This window comes from Desmodus rotundus, chromosome 10 (genome assembly GCF_022682495.2).
Source record: "Desmodus rotundus isolate HL8 chromosome 10, HLdesRot8A.1, whole genome shotgun sequence".
In the NCBI taxonomy this organism is placed as follows: Eukaryota; Metazoa; Chordata; class Mammalia; order Chiroptera; family Phyllostomidae; genus Desmodus; species Desmodus rotundus.
In genome coordinates, this window is record NC_071396.1 from 35,418,798 (window position 1) to 35,437,896 (window position 19,099).

The 19,099-nt window shown below is 44.1% G+C and overlaps 1 protein-coding gene and 1 pseudogene across 6 annotated transcripts in view; one reads left to right on the forward strand and one right to left on the reverse strand.

Moving 5' to 3' along the window:
• Positions 1–3,122: 3,122 nt before the first annotated feature.
• Positions 3,123–19,099, reverse strand: part of BLM (BLM RecQ like helicase) — a 55,951-nt gene continuing 39,974 nt past the window's right edge. The window contains exons 17-22 of one of the 6 annotated variants that reach the window (XM_024561792.3): positions 18,743–18,890; positions 12,062–12,261; positions 11,434–11,626; positions 8,930–9,052; positions 6,738–6,933; positions 3,123–3,442 (exon numbers count right to left, since the gene is read on the reverse strand). In XM_024561792.3, the coding sequence (XP_024417560.2) occupies positions 3,265–3,442; positions 6,738–6,933; positions 8,930–9,052; positions 11,434–11,626; positions 12,062–12,261; positions 18,743–18,890 (1,038 nt within the window). In that variant the 3' untranslated portion in view covers positions 3,123–3,264. Of the gene's footprint in view, positions 3,443–6,737; positions 6,934–8,929; positions 9,053–11,429; positions 11,627–12,061; positions 12,262–18,742; positions 18,891–19,099 lie in introns of those variants that run through there. The other 5 variants (XM_024561794.3, XM_053913283.2, XR_006655685.2 and 2 more) reach the window with 5 other exon arrangements.
• LOC112306156 (U2 spliceosomal RNA) lies at positions 9,356–9,503 on the forward strand (annotated as a pseudogene).

Here is a 19,099-nt window from a genome sequence, read left to right on the forward strand (position 1 = left end):
CCTTCCTTCCTCTACAGCCAGCAGAGAACACGGGTCTGGCTGAGAAGGACTACTCTGGGGCTGGGAAGAACAGGAACAGGAGTGTTGCAGAAAGCCAGAGCTTTCTAAAGGCCAAGGGTGCTTGTCCTAGGAGCTTTGGTGGTGCCCTACACAGCTGCAGAAATTGAATCCTGGCCTCATAGAAACTGAGGGCTGAGCCCATGTACTGAAGCCCCTGGCAGAGTTGTGTCAGGGACTGGCTCCCAGAGCACTTCTCACCAGCCTGCCTCTCTGAATCCTGTCTGTGAGGCCATACGGAGGCTGTGGCTGCTGTATTGAGGGACAAGTGGATGCTGGAGCCTCTTGGAGACTCTACCCTGGCCTTTATAAAGGGCGCACAGGCCACTGTCCTCTGCACAAAAGCCTGTGTCGAGGTGGGAACCCAGGGCTGCTGCTTAGAGCTAGAGAGGTGGGGCTGGGACTCTGGGAGCCTTCCAAGGACAGGGTGGGCCTCTGAGCAGCTCCAAGCTGTGGGAGGAGAAGCAGCAGTTTCTTAGGAAGAGCAAGGGGGCCTGGACCACAGCCTCTGCTTCCTCTTCTGGAGGAAAAACTGCAGCTCAGCTGTGTTGGCTAACTCTGAAGCTTCTGTCCTTGGAGCCTGCTCCAGGGACCTAAAGTTTTGAGCAGGTGACGGCAGATGGCCCCTGAGGCTCTGGATGGAAAAACAGCGTTGGGAGAAGAGGTTGGATTGTCCAGGGAAAGAGCAGAAACCTGGATTCCTTAACTACATTGTCCATACTGGAGCACTTTCTAGAATGAAAGGGTCTGTCTTAACTATTACACCAGGGCAGCACATGTAAAGCAGGACTCTTCAGGGCAGACCAGGATGTATGATACCCTACTTGCTACCGCTTCCTACTGTGCAGATTCAAGCAATTACATAACCACTCTCAATTCTAGTTTCTGCGCAAAAAAAAGGCTAGTATCATGTGCCTGCCTCCCAGGGTTGTTGGCGGGGGGGGATTAAAGGAGTAAATTAAATTCTGTGAAAGTTCCTAGAACAGCCTTTGGCAGAGTAGGCTCTCCATGTTTCTTCTCTTCCTGTGAGGTTGCCGGTTCCCTGTCCCAGGAGGTAAAAGGAAGAACCTCTCAGCTCCCTTGAGTTTTCATGGTGGGAGGTTGTGTATATACAGCTGAAGAGTCAGATTCCAATCTTTTCAGTGTCCTCCAGAGGGTGATGGGGCCAGTGGGCCAGTGAAGTGTCCTAGGCTGGAAGTCCCTGGTAGACTGGTCCCCTCCCCTCATCCCAGGTGATGGTGACTTCTGTGCCCATGGAGGGCCCCCACCAGGACCCAGCCTGGAGCGGCTTTGCTGTCACCAGCTCCCTGTGGCTGCGGGAGTACCCAGTTTTGGTCAGGGCAAGTCCGTGTGCTTCTGTTCTCCTAAAATTGCCCCATGTGGATGCAGCCACATTCTCCAGGCCCAGGGGTGGGGGAATGGGTGGTCTTGGAAGGCTGGAGGATGAATTGAATGAGGCCACTTGCATTTTCTGTGCCTGCTCTGGGCTCTGGGGAATTGAACCCAGGATTGTTAAAAAGAGCTGGGTGAAGGGCTTGGCTCTGTGATTTGATCCTGCACTACTCAAATATCTCCAGGCCTGATTCTTGCTGGAGGTGGAAATGAGTCAGCTCTGTCCTCAGGGCTGCGGCGAGACACAGGTGACAGTGCTGTGTACAATGCTAGCGTGCACAGCTCCTACACTCCATCCTTGGGGCTCCCACTGCACTTCCTTAATCCATCTTCCCCATTGCCTGGGAGCCCCTGGAAGCAGAGTGGACATCCTGAGGGGACAGCAGTCTCCAGTGTCTGAGAAGATGAGGTCCTCAGTAAAGGAATAAATGAATGAGGTCAGAGGTGGAAAGTGGCCCAGTATCTGCAGCATCAGCTTTGCGCAGAAGCTGCCCCCAATCCCTCGAAGCCAGACCATGGTAGGTGAAAAGTATGATCTCCTGCAAGATGCCCCTGTGCACGGGAGACTCTGCAAAGGTGACTTCATGCTGGGGATATTATCCCAGCAGCCTCAACTCCTGGCTACTTTGTCCTCCATCCCCTCTCCTCACTCCAAGGAGGTGCTTCTGGCCACTTGAGTCTGGACTTGCTGGAAAGATGGTTTCTTGAAAAATGTCAGCTCTAGAAGGCATTGGAGGGTACAGTGCACAGCCTCAGCAGACTCCCACTGAGCCAGTCTACTTGTCAAATGGGGAGCTTACAGGCCCATGTGGCAGTCAGTATGTGTGCTGCTCCCAGGGTGGCCCCTTAGCGTGGGTGCAGGGTCCACCTCAGCACTGAGTCTCCAGGCACAGGCCACAAGGTTCCCAGCCAACTCTGCTCTTAACAACTTTGCCTCAGTCCAGGCCGCCCCAGCTCTATCCTCTTGACTGAGGTCAAGAAGTGGGGTGCCAACAGGTCACCAAAGTTACTTAGAGCTGCCAAACAAAATGTCTCCAAAATGGGGTACTGGAGTTCTGAAAAGAGGTGCCAAAATTCCATGTTAAGACTTTCTAACCCATCAGCCTATGAATGAGGGGTCTTGAAAAGAAAGGCCCCTAACACGGAAGGACTACACCAGCATTTAATCTATTCTCACCAACAGAGTGGCCGTTTTCTCGTTGTTCCCAGATTTGGGGATATTAGTCAGTGTTGACAATTCAATAGGCAAAAAAAAAAGGCATTTCATTGTTTTAATTTATATTTTTAACTAGGCAGACTGAGTATCTTCCACATATTGTGAGCCATTTTTACATCTTCTGAAAAGAGCCTATTCACATCCCTTTTTTCTACTGGTCTGCCTTTTGTCAATGATTTATGGATACTCTTTCTATATTGCAAATACTAATCCTCTATCATGAATTTCCCTGTTCGTCTTCTAATTTTGCTTACATCTTCTACAGAAAGTTTTACCCTTTCACAGTGTCGCACGCCTGTCTTTTCCTTCAGCTTCTGTTTCATGTCGTGCTTAGCGTTTCTCTCACTGAGTTGATTCAGCTGCTGCTTCAGATGTTCTCAGAAGCAACAGCCACAAGGCTTGTAGTGGCAGCAAATCTTGCTTATTCAAAAGAAAATGGTTATTTCAAAAACAGAACTGTCACCCCCAGCATTTATTTAAATATTAATAGATATGGGTAAAAATTACAAATGGAATAATGAAACTAACAACGTTCTATTCACAGATGGTCAGATGATGACAAACAGGAAACAGGATCTCTGCACACTGAGGTTTGGCTGCTATGAAAATGCATATGAAGGCCTGAGGAACGCTCTGTTTACAGGCTTTGGTGGGGCCATAATCCCCAATTTTCTACTGGCTCCTGGTGCCATCTGAGAACCATGCACATCTGATCTTGCCCCAACTATGCCGGAGGACTTAGTTTTAGAAGATATCTTTCTGCATGCGGTGGAGCCCCTAAAATGTGAAAAAGAAAATTGGAATGTTAAATAAAACCTCAAGTGAGCAGTCTTTACTCTCAACCTGAAAGAGCTATACAACCCATGATTTCCTTTGGTCTTCTGTGTCTTTCTACCTATAAACCCTTGGGTAAGGTCAGCTTCTTTTACAATTCAAGGAGGAAAGGACCACTGTTCTTCAGACACATCTGTCTCCCTAACATGTCAAGGATTGTTTCTGAATTCTGTGACTTGAGGCCAACCCAAGTGCCTTTTCTCCACCCACACCTTTCATTGCTGATAATCACACCCCTCCCTCCAGACAACAGCCCCAATCCACATTCCCAGATCTATTCTGACCAAATAAAGAAAGCAAGGGTACCTTGTTTTAAGGACCCAGATGCTCAGACAACAGACACTCTGGAATTACTGTGCTTGCACAGTCCAGGTGAAAGGTAGCTGCTATGTGAAGACGGAGAGGAGCAGAGCCCAGCCTCTTTCTGCCCAGCCCCAGCCAAGGGACGGCAGCTGACGTGGTTCCCTGGGGGCCTGCGAGTGGCTGCTTGGGTCTGGCATATCTCTGTCATGGCCACATCACCAGCAGCTTGCTGGATTGCCTACACTCTGAGATCTGTGTGCTCGCACCTCCTACTCGCTGCCTTTAAAGCTAGGAAGGAAGCCCCCGCCACAGCTTATTACAAAGTCCTTCCAGAACTTCACTTCCCTCACTGGCCTAAGATAATGGCTATTTTTTTTCTTTCCTCCAAAGTAAAATGTAAAAAAAAAAAAAAAAAAAAAAAAAAAAAATCACAGGGCAGCATGTTTACAAGAATAACAGCTGGCCGCATTTTCTGAAGAAGCCTTTCCTTAAACAAGTATTTCTTGCTGCTTTGTAACCAGGCTAAATTCATGCCCAACACCAGTTCCACAGCATCAGGGCTACCCAGTGGCCTCCCATGTCTGAATTCAGGGGCCGCCAGTGTGTGGTAATGACATTCTGGTGGGGCTAGGTGAAGAATGGTTTTCAACACTGTTAAAACTTTGCTCCCAGGCAGTGTTACCGCAGAACTGGCAAGATGTGCTAAACGAACAGAGAAGCAGCCCTTCATTTCCTTGCACTGATTTCCTGCTGAGAAATTAAGCCCCAAGCAAAACCCTGCTGTTTATGTTGATATATAGAATGAATCTGCCAACAGTAGCCTCCATCTAACCCGGCCATCCATTTCACTCCCACTTAGAGAGCCCAGACACGGCCCCTTCATTGTGTGTTATTCTGAAGATGTAAAGCTCTGGGGGTAGGGTGGGGTGTTAAGGTCCCTGGCAAAGAGCCACATTTATTCTGTCACTGTGCAGAGACTCTCAACCAGGTGAGCAGAGTGGAAACCGGGAACTATCTTTCGGAGAGGCTCGGTAGAAATGAGGAGAACGAAGCACAGATACAAAGAGGCTGTTACAAAGGTAAAGGAAAGTTACAACACTAACTGGTCTTAGCCAGCAGGGATCAGAGGAGTATCGCCTCTTAGACACACAGGCTAAGTAAAACCCAGCATCACAACTGGGACTGGCTTTTAGGCCAGTGTGAGCACAGGCTCTAGGCCAGAAGGCAAAGTGCTTCACTCATAAACAAAAGTTGTGAAAACCGAGTAAGGGGTGAACTGGCAATGAACACTAAAATATGGTTTGCTTTGTCTTAACAAGTGAAAACAAGATCATAATTGTTTTCAAGGACATGTAGAAAGGAAAGTGCTTTGTGAAGGAGTGGGCAAGCCGGTGTCCAGTCCTACCTGTGAAATTGACATTGGGCTGAGTATGAGCAGGCACAAGCCTCGCACAAGGCCAGGCCTCAGCTTCCTCATCATAAACCCCAGAGGGCTGGGCCAGATGCCTTTTAAGGACTCTTACTCTGTGTGGGCTCCTGAGGAAATAAGTATTTCCCAAAACGGAGAAGGGATAAATGAAGAAAATAAAATGTTCCCACTGAAGAACATCTGCTGGTCACTTGCGCATTAAAAACCACAAAATTAAACTAGCATTTACTAATGCCTTTAATTTCTGTACCCTGGCAGAAGGATCAACACATACAAGATGTTTGTTTATGGAATTAGCAAGAAAATGAAATGTGGTAACATGTGCCTTTCCCTCTCTTCCTTCACTCAATTTTTTATTACCCAGAAGGAAAAGAGGTATAAAAACTGCAAAAGAAAAACAACAGCTTGCAGAAATTTATTGAGGACTTGTTTCCCTTCTCTGCAAGCATTTCTGTGACAATATACAGTTATTTGGGGGCCACACTGCCCAGACTGGTGGGCACAATCCTGCCAGGTCTTGTCTACGTGGTGAGGACAGAGGGTGTCCTTGCAGAAGACAGGAAAGGGGCTGTCCGTGCAGCTTTGACAGAGGCTAACTGACGCTGCCCAGATCACTCCCCACACCGGACAATGCTATCTTTCTTCCCCTCTGAGGTGCTGACCAGCCGCAGCAAAGCAGTCCTAGCCCAGGGCTAGGCACAGAGGGAAAGGCAACATTGCCCCAGCAGCCCCTAGAGGCCTATATTGCCTGACCTTTTGCTTTTCCTGCTGTGTCCTTTTGCTGTGACTCTCCCCCGCTGCCCTGTGAAGACTGGGGGGTGGCCTACCCGGGTATTAATGAACCACGGGGAATGTGTAGGGCATCCAGGTGGAGGCCCACGGATTCTGCCTGAATGAAAGCTGTATAGCACAAACTGACAGAATTACACAGCAACGAGGAAACAAAACCCTGTGTTTATTCAGCTAGTATATGACTTAAAGTATTTTAGGTGGAAAAGTCTCTTAAGAAGAAAATTATTAAAAAAATTTTTTCCCCCTCTAAGTTAAGGTCAATATTGGAGTTTTTGCAAACTAGAAAATGTTAGTGATAACTGACTTAGTACTAGATAGTTAAAAAATCTGAAGTAAATGTTCAGATTAAATTAAGGTTGCATACAACCTTAATCTTCACTCCATTAATTACAGAGATAACATTTAATAATGGCTTATTTTAAAAAATGCCTCAAAGGAGCCCTGGCTGGTGTAGCTCAGTAGAATGAGCACAGGCTGCAAACAAAAGGGTCATTGGTTCGATTCCCAGTCAGGGCACACGCCTGGGTTGCGGGCCAGGTTCCCAGTGGGGGCACGTGAGAGGCAACCACACATTGATGTTTCTCTCCCTCCCCCTCTCTCTAAAAATAAATAAATAAAACATTTTTAAAAAATGCCTCAAAGGAAACCAGAGCCATTATACTTTCGGACTTTTCTCCCTTACACCCTAAGTGCAGAACATGCTGTAGAACTTACACTTTTGTCTTGAAATCACCGGTTTTTCTCCTTTTGGACCTTTGGCAAGCTGGTGCCCTTTTCCTCTTTCTTTCATTTTTGGCTTTATTGGCAAAGTAGTGAGAAGATACAGGTGTTTCCTCATTGAAGCCCTCAGAGCCATTTCTCCCAGTGCCTCCGCTGCCGGAGGGGCTCAGCCATGGGGAAGTGTCCTCAGCTACAAATGGACAGTGCAGACGTTTACCGGGGACGCCCCGCTGGCCCAGTGTCGTAAGTACACAACGCGGAGAAGCACAACACAGGGAAGGTCGGTTGACACCCACCTGCTCTCCTGGTATCTCTTCTTGCCACATGGATTTGACAATTCCTCAAGAACGGAACCTTTCTTTTTTTTTTTTTTAATTTCATAAAGCCCCAAAGTGCTCAATGGCAATTTATTTTTTAAAGAAAGAGGATTAGAATTCATTAAAAATCTGTGACACTCTTTAACTTAACTAGAGACCTCAGGTTTAGCTCCTACTATGTTGTGTATGACCTACACCCATTACTGCTTGGGCAGTTAATCCTCCTAAGCCCTTTGAAAAGTATACAGTGCTATATAAAAGATAATTTAATTTATCGTTTTACATAGGCTGAAAAAACGACCCAATATAAGAGAAACATAAACTATGCTCTATACCTCACCTTTGAACAACAGTTACTTAGTAAATCAATGTCCGAAAATTCCACACTATATTTCACTCCTCAAAGACAAAAACATCTCTGTGCATAATGGTGGTGATCACTGCAGGTGCCACACAGGCCATGGGCCTGTATGAAAACACTCATTGGCAAAGCTGGCAATTTCCACAGGGGTCTGCATCCCAACACACCCAAAGAACACGGAACCTGCCCACAGGCCATGGTGGCCTCGCTCTGTTTCCTGAAGGATGGCATTTCCTGGCTGGTCTGGTTCGCCCTCAGGCCACCCTGCTGCCCGGTAGGAAGGGTGCTGCTCTCCCAACACTGGCTCTCACAGGGAGGCACTACAGCTGGGGTGAAGAGTGCTGTCATTCCAGCTGTGGGACTTCAGAGAAACGAAAAGGCCTTACCCCCATCCACCTATAAAATGGGTGCTGTGAGAATTGAGTGACACAAAATAGGCAGAGTGCTTGGCACAGCGCCTGTCCCTCGACAGCAGCAGCAATCATCGCCACACCGGCTGTCCCCACAGACCGGCCCTGTCTGATGCGGGAAAGCCCTCCCCAGCAAGTTACTACGCCGAACACACATAAAGCTCCTACCACCACTGTCGGTGTGGTCCCAGCAAGGCTCTGAATGGAATAGTGACTACATAGAGGCATTGATGAAAACCGTACTTTTTGGCATTTTGTTAATGGACAACAAACGATTATGAACAGACAGAACTTGAAATGCACACTCACTCATTTCTCAGCCTGCTTACCATTTCCATTAGCCTTGAGAAGAGACCCCTACCACAATCCCTTACAAAAACAGGAAAAACATTGAACTTGGCCTGTTGGTTGTGTTTTATCACGCGGCAGTATGTTAGAGGAGGCCCTAAAGACTTCTGCATCCATCCTGTCTCCTACATCTTTCTTTGTTCTCAATTTTCTCTTAGGCAGTGCTTTCTCCAGCTCAGCGAGGAGGTTCGTAATTAGAAGTGCTTTGTGACCAGCCTAATGTAACCTTTGGGAACATCTAAGATGCACTCAGTCAGGCAGATTCTTTCAACGGTTAGTAACAGTTAAGATTTTCTAGCATTACAAGTCCATGTTCATTTTTTCAAAATGCTTAAACTCCACTCTTAAATTTTATCTTTAGAAATGCTTTTCAGATAACATGTTCCTTCCTAAGATAAGGAAGCTGGAGCACAAAGAAGTTATTTGTGGCCTGCCAAGGACCACATAGCGCGAGGGTGGCAGACCTGCGAACTGCACCCACACTCCTGTTCGCTCGGGCATTTTCCTTAAGGGCACCAGCAACTTCTGGGCTCAGAGGCTAGTAGGTTCAGTAGCTGGCACCCCCCAGGGAGCCTAAGCACCACTGGCTTGTAAGAGGGGCTGGCACGTCACGGAGGGCTGCACCTGAGCATCAGTGTGACAAGGCTGCATGAACACAAGCCAGAAGCCTCGGAATTTTAATCTAGTGAGATGCATCGCTTAACATTAAAACAGGCTTTTAGAAAACACATATTTGGCTGTATACTGAACCTGGCAACGTCCACTCAGAGTATTTCTGTAATATTGGAATCACTTCTGCACCATATTTTTCCAGTTTGTCTTCAGTGACACCATCAATTTGAAGCAAAACCTCAGGATCAGAAGATAAAGATTCTGTGTGTGAACATAAAATCAGGAATTTAAATTACCACCAATAGAAAACCCACTGCATTCATGGTCACTCACCCATACAGCATGTTTGTTAAGTGCCAACCAACTGCAGAGCACTGGGCACATGAGCCAATTTTTTACAAGGCAGCTGGTGCCAACAGAGGCAGCAGACAGGTCCAGAGGGTGGGAGCCCAACATCCAGTTCCAGCAGCTGAGGTGCGGTAAGTCAGGGCGGAGATGGGGAGAGAGGAAAGGCCAGGGGGAAACTGGAGGGGAGACCTGTGCACTGTGCCTCAGAGTTTAACCAGCCTTTGTCCTGTTCTCACAACAAAGACCCATCTGAGGACATTATACTAAATGGATCTTTGCAGCTGGGAGATGGAATAGGAGCTTGCTCCATCCACTCTGCGCATTGACCCGGTATTGCAGTCCTTCCAGGAACGGTGCAAAAAAAAAAAAAAAAAAAAAAAAAAAAGGCCGGTAGGTGAATTCCCACACTCCCCCAACCCAAACCTGTTCTTCCTCCAATCTTTCTGCCTGTTGTAGGGTGAAGCAGATAATCTGACTTTAACAATTAGGCTGTTGAGTCCTCTGCATGTAGGTGGCACATCAGTCTTACAGCTGGACAAGCCTGTCATTTTTATAGATCATTTGGCTGCTGTGTGGAGAATGGACTATGAGGGAAAGAGTAGAAACTGGGAGCCCAGCAGGAGCCACTGAGGACCAAGCGAGGGGTTCAGATGCATTCAGAGGCTGGTCAGGAGGAGCCATCGATGCACTGGCTATGGGGAGTGAGGGAGTAATAATCCCTCCATATTTGACTTGAGCAAAGCATGGATTTCCAATCTGTGATTTTCACATCATCTCTGTGTTTAGAGGAAAAGCAACAGACCTTTGGGAGACACTAGAAGGTTTATGGAGGGAGTTAGTGGAAGATAAAGTGGGAAAGGCGGTAGAAATGCAAATCCTTGATAGACTTAGTGCTTTATCTGGAGAACTGTTGGAGCTTCAGCAGAAGTTTTGAAAGATTAAAATGTATATCATGTTCATATGTGGAGCTAAGGAGACCAGTGCAAAATCTTCACTAATAGCCCAGGAACAAGACGCTGTATTTCGTCAACTCTAAGACACACTCATTCACGGTTTGACCTCCTGAGGTCAAAGTGTCTTACAAGTGCTGACGGTGGAACGGCAGCTGCTGCCTGTGCACGTGAGAATTCAGTCACAGCTATTAGCACTGTCCGCACGTCCACAGCATTATGGCAATGTCGGGTTCTCACATGTGGAGCTTAACTGCCACATAAAATGTCTACAGAAAGACTGATTAGCATGTGAACGCAGGAAACTGCAGAAACGTAGAGATAGGAAATAAATTTAGCAAGTCACTTTAATTTTATGCATTTTTTCATGCATGCAAAGTATAAATAAGTCAAAATAATTTGCAACAAAAGCAGTTTGGTAGAATTTTTTCTTTCTTTCTTTTTTTTTAAAGAATGTATTTCTTAATTTTCAGAGAGGGGAAAGGAGGGAGGAAGAGAGGGACAGAAACATCGATTGGTTGCCTTTTGCAGAACCCCAGCTGGGGACCTGGCCAGCAAGCCAGGCATGTTCCCTGACCAGGAATCAAACCGGTGACCTCTTGGTTCACAGGCCAGCACTCAACCTGCTGAGCCACACCAGCCAGGGCAAATTTTTTCTTTCTTAATAGTCCATGAAATAACTGTCATAAAATGGGTAGCATCTTAGAATTGACAAAGTACTGTGATGACCTATGGTGGTGGGAGTGGGAATGGAGGAGAGAGAAGGTAACAACTGTCAGATCTGTGAAGGAAGAACATGGAAGGTAATGGACACTACTAGTTAGTCAGCTATGTCATATCTTATTTTACAGGGACTTTACTACTAGAATTCTGGTTGAGCTATCTGAAGCTACAGCAAAATACTCAGGACAGCAGGTATTTATGGACTGAAGAGATAGAAGAGTGCTAGATCCAGATTCAAAGAAGCAGAAGACATCATCTCTTTTCATAAGGAACTCAGCTTCTCACTGCAGAGACATCTGTACATAGCACAGCTAAATACCATACAGGCAGGCAAAAAATGGACAGAAAAATCATTAAGTACCATCTGGTGTTAGAGACTGCAATTATCCATATCTAACATTCAGCATTAGAGGAAAGCATACAATTAAAATTATGTCAAAGTACTATATATATCTTACAGAGTATATTTGATCTCAAGAATAAGTTTAAATTGTTTCTCTGAGCTTTCAATTTACCAATTAAATAAAAATACAAAAGACTGAGCTATATTTATGCACCTCAGCAAGATTACTTTTGGCCTATAAATGCGTGCCACATAACAGAAGACTCGTACGCACCTACCTGCCAGCTTCTTGAGAGTGGCAGTGTTAAAGATATTAAAGTAGTGGACTCCAAAAACTTTCCCCAGAGACTTGCAGACTTCTGTAAGTTCTCCAAGACATTTCTTAACCACCTCTTCCCTCTGAGATATCTCTGTCACTAAGGCTTTTTGTTTTTTCATATGGCTTGAATTTTCCGTTTCCATAAAGTCTACCTTTGTGTGAGATAGAGAGAGAGAGATAGATCACAGGAGTGGGTGTGCGCACATTTATTTAATACATAATTGCATTTTGGGGGGATATTTCTGTTATCCCATGTAGATAGTAAGCCCCTTGGGAAGAGGGACTGTGCATTCTCCATCCTTGTATCCCAGTACCTAGTACACAACTGCTTCTTGATAAGTGTTAATTTAGTAAACATATGACTTAGTCATCCGATAACCCATTAAATTCACTTTGACAGGATTATATTACTTGGGTTGAGTTTTAAGATCTCTTAGCAAATTAATAGGAAAGAATATGTTCATATAGGACAGTATAAATAAATTCAGTATCCATAGCTTTGGAAAAGACAGTTTAATTTTCAGTAATATGTTTTTGTCCACTCATTGTGAAATAATAAAATGAAATAAACATTTAGAAGACCATACCTTTAAATGCCCATTTAGTAAAGTTTGGGCCTTACTGCCAGGCATCATGTAGGCAATTGGCTGGTCAATGGCATTGATAAACAAGTCTTCATCCAAGATCTTGTCAAGTATCAGCTTTTTAAAAAGTCTCTCGGCATTGTGTCGCGAATACGTAGACCCCTTTCCAAACATCCCCGACTGAATTTTTGCATTCTTGCTCCCTGGTGAGAAGGGAGAAGAAGTTCGATTGGCAAAATGTAGGTCCGTCATACCCTCTAACAGAAGAGGCTGAGAAGGCCACTTACGAGCAGGCCTGCAAGAGTGGAACAAAGAATCTGCTCCATGGGAAAACCACGGCATAGACGCTCAATCCCGTGAAATACTAATATTTCTGTAGAACTCTAAAATTTCCATGGTTCTCTGTACTTTTCCTCATTTTTTTTCTAACACACATTGTTATAAAAGTTCACCATTTAGAATGTTGCATAGCCTATAAAATTGTATCAGAGCAAGGAAAGCAAAGAGAGTTTTTGTCAACTTTGGTAGCTTCATATGACTGTGTTCTGTTAGGATAACTGCATTATTTTTCTGGTTATAAGAAATTTTTGGACAGGAGAACCAAGATGGCGGTGTAGGTAGACACACTGTGCCTCCTTGCACAACCAGAACTGACAGAAAATCAAACGGCAAGGATGTCTGACACCAAGGAAATAAAAAATAAACATTCATCCAGACCGTAGGAGGGGCGGAGACAGGCAGCCGGGGTGGAGAGGGGTGGAGAGAACTCATGCTGCCGTGGCGGGACTGAGACTGGCGGAGTGTGGGACGAACAGGGCAAGCAGTCTGACCACTAGCAGACCCTGTAGCCCCACACTCGCGCACAGATAAACCCAACAAACCGCAGGGAGCAAAGCAGACCGCGCAACCCAGGGCTCCAGAGCAGGGAAATAAAGCCTCAAACCTCTGATTGAAAATGCCCGTGGGGGTTGGGGCAGCAGCAGGAGAGACTCCCAGCCTCATGGGAGAGGTCGTTGGAGAGACCCACAGGGGCCTGGGGCGTGCACAAGCCCACCCACTCGGGAACCAGCACCAGAGGGGCCCAGTTTGATTGTGGGTAGCTGAGTGAAAGATTGGAGTCCGGTGGAGAGTAGAGCGGGCGCCATTGCTCCCTCTTGGCCCCTCCCCCAGGTACAGCGTCACAGCACAGCTACCAGCGTTACCCTGCCCCAGCAACACCTAAGGCTCCGCCCCTTAAAGTAACAGACACCCCAAGACAACAACAACAACAAAAATGGCCCAAATGACAGAACACTTCAAAGCTCCAGAAAAAATACAACTAAACGAGGAAGAGATAGCCAACCTATCGGATGCACAGTTCAAAACACTGGTTATCAAGATGCTCACAGAATTGAATCTGTTCGAAAACCAGATGAAAAAATGAAGCCTATGCTAAGAGAAACAAAGGAAAATGTACAGGGAACCAATAGTGATGCGAAGGAAACTGGGACTCAAATCAATGGTGTGGACCAGAAGGAAGAAAGAAACATCCAACCAGAAAAGAATGAAGAAACAAGATTTCGGAAAAATGAGGAGAGGCTTAGGAACCTCCAAGACATCTTGAAACGTTCCAACATCCGAATTATAGGGGTGCCAGAAGGAGAAGAGGAAGAGCAAAAAATTGAAAACTTATTTGAACAAATAATGAAGGAGAACTTCCCTAATCTGGCAAAGGAAATAGACTTCCAGGAAGTCCAGGAAGCTCAGAGAGTCCCAAAGAAGCTGGACCCAAGGAGGAACACACCAAGGCACATCATAATTACATTACCCAAGATTACGCAGAAGGAGAGAATCTTAGAAGCAGCAAGAGAAAAGGAGACAGTTACCTACAAAGGTCTTCCCATAAGACTGTCAGCTGATTTCTCCAAAGAGAACTTACAGGCAAGAAGGGGCTGGCAAGAAGTATTCCAAGTCATGAAGGCAAGGGCCTGCATCCAAGATTACTGTATCCAGCAAAGCTATCATTTAGAATGGAAGGGAAGATAAAGTGCTTCTCAGATAAGGTCAAGTTAAAGAGGTTCATCATCACCAAGCCCTTATTATATGAAATGTTAAAGGGAGTTACCTAAGAAAAAGAAGATCAAAAATAGGAACAGTAAAAATGACAGCAAACTCACAGTTATTAACGACCACACCTAAAACAAAAATAAGAGCAAACTAGGCAAACAACTAAAACAGGAACAGAACCATAGAGATGGAGATCACATGGAGGGTTGTCAATAGGGGCGTGGGAGGGGGAGAGGGGGGGAAAGGTACAGAGAATAAGTAGCATAGATGATAGGTGGAAAACAGACAGGGGGAGGGTAAGAATAGTGTAGGAAATGTAGAAGCCAAAGAACTTCTAAGTATGACCCATGGACATGAACTATAGGGGGGGAATGTGGGAGGGAGGGGGTGGGCAGGATGGAGTGGAGTGAGGGGGGGGAAATGGGACAACTGTAATAGGATAATCAATAAATATATTAAAACAAACAAAAAAAATTTTTGATAATCAATTTTATAAATCCTATCTCGGGTACTCTATTGAAATCACTATGGTTTACAATCAAGGAGTATTTACATCTGTACTTTCTGTTACTCCCACAAATGGAGCCTATGCGAATTCCAATCTAAAGGCCCCCACTCCACAAGATCGCACACTTCCCCCTCTCCTGCTGGCCAAGGGCACCACACTGTGCTGGGTCCTTGGTTTCACATCCAGCTGCTGTCATTACTCATGTCCTCAATGTAAATATAATTTTATTATTAAAAATCTACTTAGGAAGCCTTGTGACACTGATTATAATCAGAACTAACAGTTGCTATGTAAAGCTTTAGCACTTTTTAAATAGTTCCAAATAATTATATTAATATAAATGCCAGATGACTTCTGGCCACATATTTTGAATGATTCGCGTTTTACTTTGAGAGATTTGTACCCCTGAAGTGTCACACAGGATCAGGACAGCTGCTCTGGTAATACTGAGCTGGGTGATGCAGACCAACCCTCACGCTGAGGGTAACTAGGAAAGCTGGATCAAATAGAAATACTTTTCTTGAAGACAGAACTTTTTAAATGAAAGGTAAAACCAGAGATACAGCTGAAGGTGTATTTAAAAGGCTATTCAACACACCATTGTTTATAATAGAAAAATATATCCTAAAATAAGACCACTTAGATATATTTTTACCACACAGTAAAATATAAATAATTAAAAACTACTTTAGAATAAAAACATTAAGAAAATGTTTCATATTGTTACATAAAAACAATAAAAACTGTATGTACAATATAATGGATACAAGATTGTGAGCAAACACAAACTTTTAGCAGTTCGTCTGGAGGTACTTGTATCTTTCGGGTTTCTATGTCCTGCAGCGTAGAGTGATCTTGTATCACTCTTATAAGTTATTTTATCTGTAACACTTTGTTCTCCCTGAAGAAGGTCCAAACTACAAGGCAAGAATCCAGAAAGGGGAGATAAGCACTAAAAGCTGCTTTTGTCTTGAGAAAGGAGCAGACTCAGAGGCAACAGCCAAGAGACCAAACAAACCACCTTCCTACTCTAATCTAGGCTATTTTTTTTTTTAAATGAATGAACCTGTTATTGCTTTATATATTTAATTAATGTAACACACGGGAAATGGACAATGGCATAGAAGGGTGTATAATGGAAGGCAACATGCCTCTGTCCCACCCTTCCCCTCCTCAGTCTCACTTCCCTTTTCTAGGCAATCGCATTTTAAACAGCCTTTGTTTTTAGCTCTGTGGTTACCTCCATAACCAACCCTAACCCCTGCTGTCATTCCAGTAGCCACCCCCTTCTCTTCACCCTGCTCCGAATTTTGCTATAATACTGGTTCATCCACTCAATATTTCTGTAACCTTAGATAGAACTTCTGACCACCGTCCCTCCCCTATAGGCGTATTACTAGCACCCCAATCCTTCTGTGCATTCCCTTTTTATTTATTGCACTTTTATTTTTATATCACCAAGATTAACACCTACAGCCTGTCCTGTTCTCCAGCCACGTTTAAGTCTATGCCGTTGCTAATCGACAGCGCGGATGATGAGTTCCCTTCCCCACTTGGAATGCCGTGACTGTCACACAGCCCTCGGGAGGATGTTTACTGCAACCAGACAAATGGATTGTTTTTTTTGTAGATCTTATCCATTACTCAAAATCGTGTAGCAGTTTCCTTTGTTTTACTTCTGACATTGGCTCTCTTTCCCCTTGAGTTTCTAAGTGCCTTTCTCCTTTTTTTGTTGAGAAGTAACATTTGTGTTTTTTGCTGTCGTCAATAAAATATTTCGTTTCCTATTCTTACTCTCTATTGCTTGGACCAATTTTCCTTGCCTTTGTTACAGCCCACACAGACGCTTACTGGACCGGCTGCAGGGCCGTCTCTGGGCCTCCTTCTCACGGGAGCCCTCTGTTTATGAGATGCGATGGTGGTGTGCACTCACTTTCTTTGTCTTCTAGTCTCCAGAGTTGCTGACATTAATCTCAGGCCAGTTGGGTTTTGGTTTCAGGACTATCTCTGAAGGGGTCCAGCATATGCCATTTGACATAAAAACTATTGAGCAGAAGGCATTTGAGTTCTTGAAATCTCAAGCACAGACCCCCCAAAGAACTCAATCAATTGGCATAAATCCCGTCCTTGGGAGCAAGCAGGGGTGACCGACCCACCATCGGAAGAGAGAAGTCTCCAAGGCAAGTCTAGAAGACACCTTCGCAGAGAGAACCCTGTCTCCCTCCCATCTCTTCTCAAGGCCCATTTATCTTTCCCAAAGTCATGTTTTCCCACAAGTGTCCTTTCCCCTCTCCCTTTCTCTTAAGATGGTATTTAGGTCCCCAAATCTAACTGACCCTTTGAGTCACATTTTTCTATGAATTCCCTTACATATATGATTAAATCTGTATTTGACAGTTTAATCTGCAGGCTCCCTACTACTAAACCTAACAGGATAGAGGAAGTTCTTCCTCCCTAATAGTCTTGGTATTCTTTTTTTTTTTTTTTTAAATTTCTGTTTCTTAGTTTCTTTTCTTTTTAAATTTCTTACTCTTGGTATGGTATTCTTAAATCTTACGCAGCATCTGATTTGGCATTCAATGGGCATTTTAATATGAAAGCCTTTTTCTCTGCCCTTCTGGGAAATTTTCTTGTATTATTGATTTGATAATTCCCTTCTATTTTCCATTTCAAAATGTTATTTGTCAGATTTCATTATCTCCTAAGAATTGACCTTCTATATATTTTTTCTCATATTTTCCATATATTTTTTGCTCAGGTCTTAGAAGAGTTTCTAGATTTTATCTTCCAACCATTTCACTAAATTTACTTTGTCAATCATAAAATTTATTTATTTACTTATTTTTTAAGATTTTATTTATTTACATTTAGAGAGAGAAAAGAAGGAGAAAGAGGGGGAGAGAAACATGGACATGTGAGAATATCGACTGGTTGCCTCTTGCATGCCCCCAACTGGGGACCTGGCCTGCAACCTGGGCATGTGCCCTGACTGGGAATCGAACTGGCGATCTTTCGGTTTGCAGGCCGGCACTCAATCCCCTGAGCCATACCAGCCAGGGCTCATTTAAAATTTTTAATAATAATTCTTTCTCATTCATTTTTTTTCTTTCCCAAAACATTGGTGAAAACTTTCCTCTTCCCTTTCTCCAAAGCTACTGCTTCTTTTCTAAGTTATCTCTATCCCCAGGGTCATACATTCTACTTATTTGGTCTTTTTTTTGATTGCCCATTTATAGTTAACCTTCGAAAACCAGGTTAAACTACTGTTATATCAAAACTATGCCTACGTCCCCAGATTCCTCCCCCGAGTCGGGAAACCCAGCCATTAGGTTTGCTTTTGAGTAAGTAGGTAGGACCAGATTTTACATGGGCTGGATGCCACCCACATGTGACCTCGGGACTCTGGTCGCTCACTCAGCTGTCTTTCTAGTCATTAGGCAGTTTATTTAGTTTTGATCCAGAATCAATGCCAGGCTAGTATGCAATGCAGGTCTTCAGTGGGCAGACTATTTTAACTACCCGCTCCTATTTTGGGCCTCCTTGCTTTCACTCCTACTCCCTGGACTTCCAGGCTTCAAGCCTGAGGCCCAATGATAATGGGGTTTTGTCTGATTGATAGGCGCTCCTCTGCTTTAACTCTCTCCTACATTTATTTTCTATCATGGTTTATTGCATTTCATTCCATTTGTCAACTGCTTCCATCCATTTCCTCAAACTGATGATGGTCTCTTTCTGGTTCTCTATGCCATTATGGATTTAATTCCTCATTTCCTTTATTACTGTAACAGGAAGTCAAGCAAAAAAAAAAAAAAAAAAAAAAAAAGAGACAGATACTTAATGCTCAGGCTGTCATCTTGAACTGAAAGTCAGTCAAAAGGGAATTCTCTAAGCAAGTTCTATTTCACTCACTCAGCTGAAACTGTATAAGCTTTATTTTATTTTTTTGTATGTGAAAAATGTATCTTAGTGACTTACATACAGCATAATTCATAAAAACTGATTTTCTTTTTTTACTCAAAAAAAGGGTTTTATTCTAAAACGCTTCACCTCTGTAAGAAAATAGACAAAAGAATTCTTTAGATGTTCAACTTCAACTGATATGAGGCAAACTAATAGAGCAGATGACTTACCCAGGAAAATGTCGACCAGCATATTCATAGTAAGTCTCCCACAAGGACCTCCATGTTTTGTGTTTCTCATTCCTTGTGATGAACTATGTTCTTGAACAAATCTTACAATACTTTTTACATCATCAGTCACATCTCGAGTCTTATAAGCCTATGAATAAAAAGAGATTACCTTCTGTGATAATGGAGATAATGATACCTAGACTGCTAGGTTTACTAATTATTAGTGTCATAATAAACTGTTTCCAGACCAAAAACCAAGGAAGTTTCAAATGTTGATTCTTTTCTCCGTCCTTACTTTAACCTGGTGTCTAGAACAATTAGCACTCTATTACATCTATTCTACTGCCGTTTCGCAGA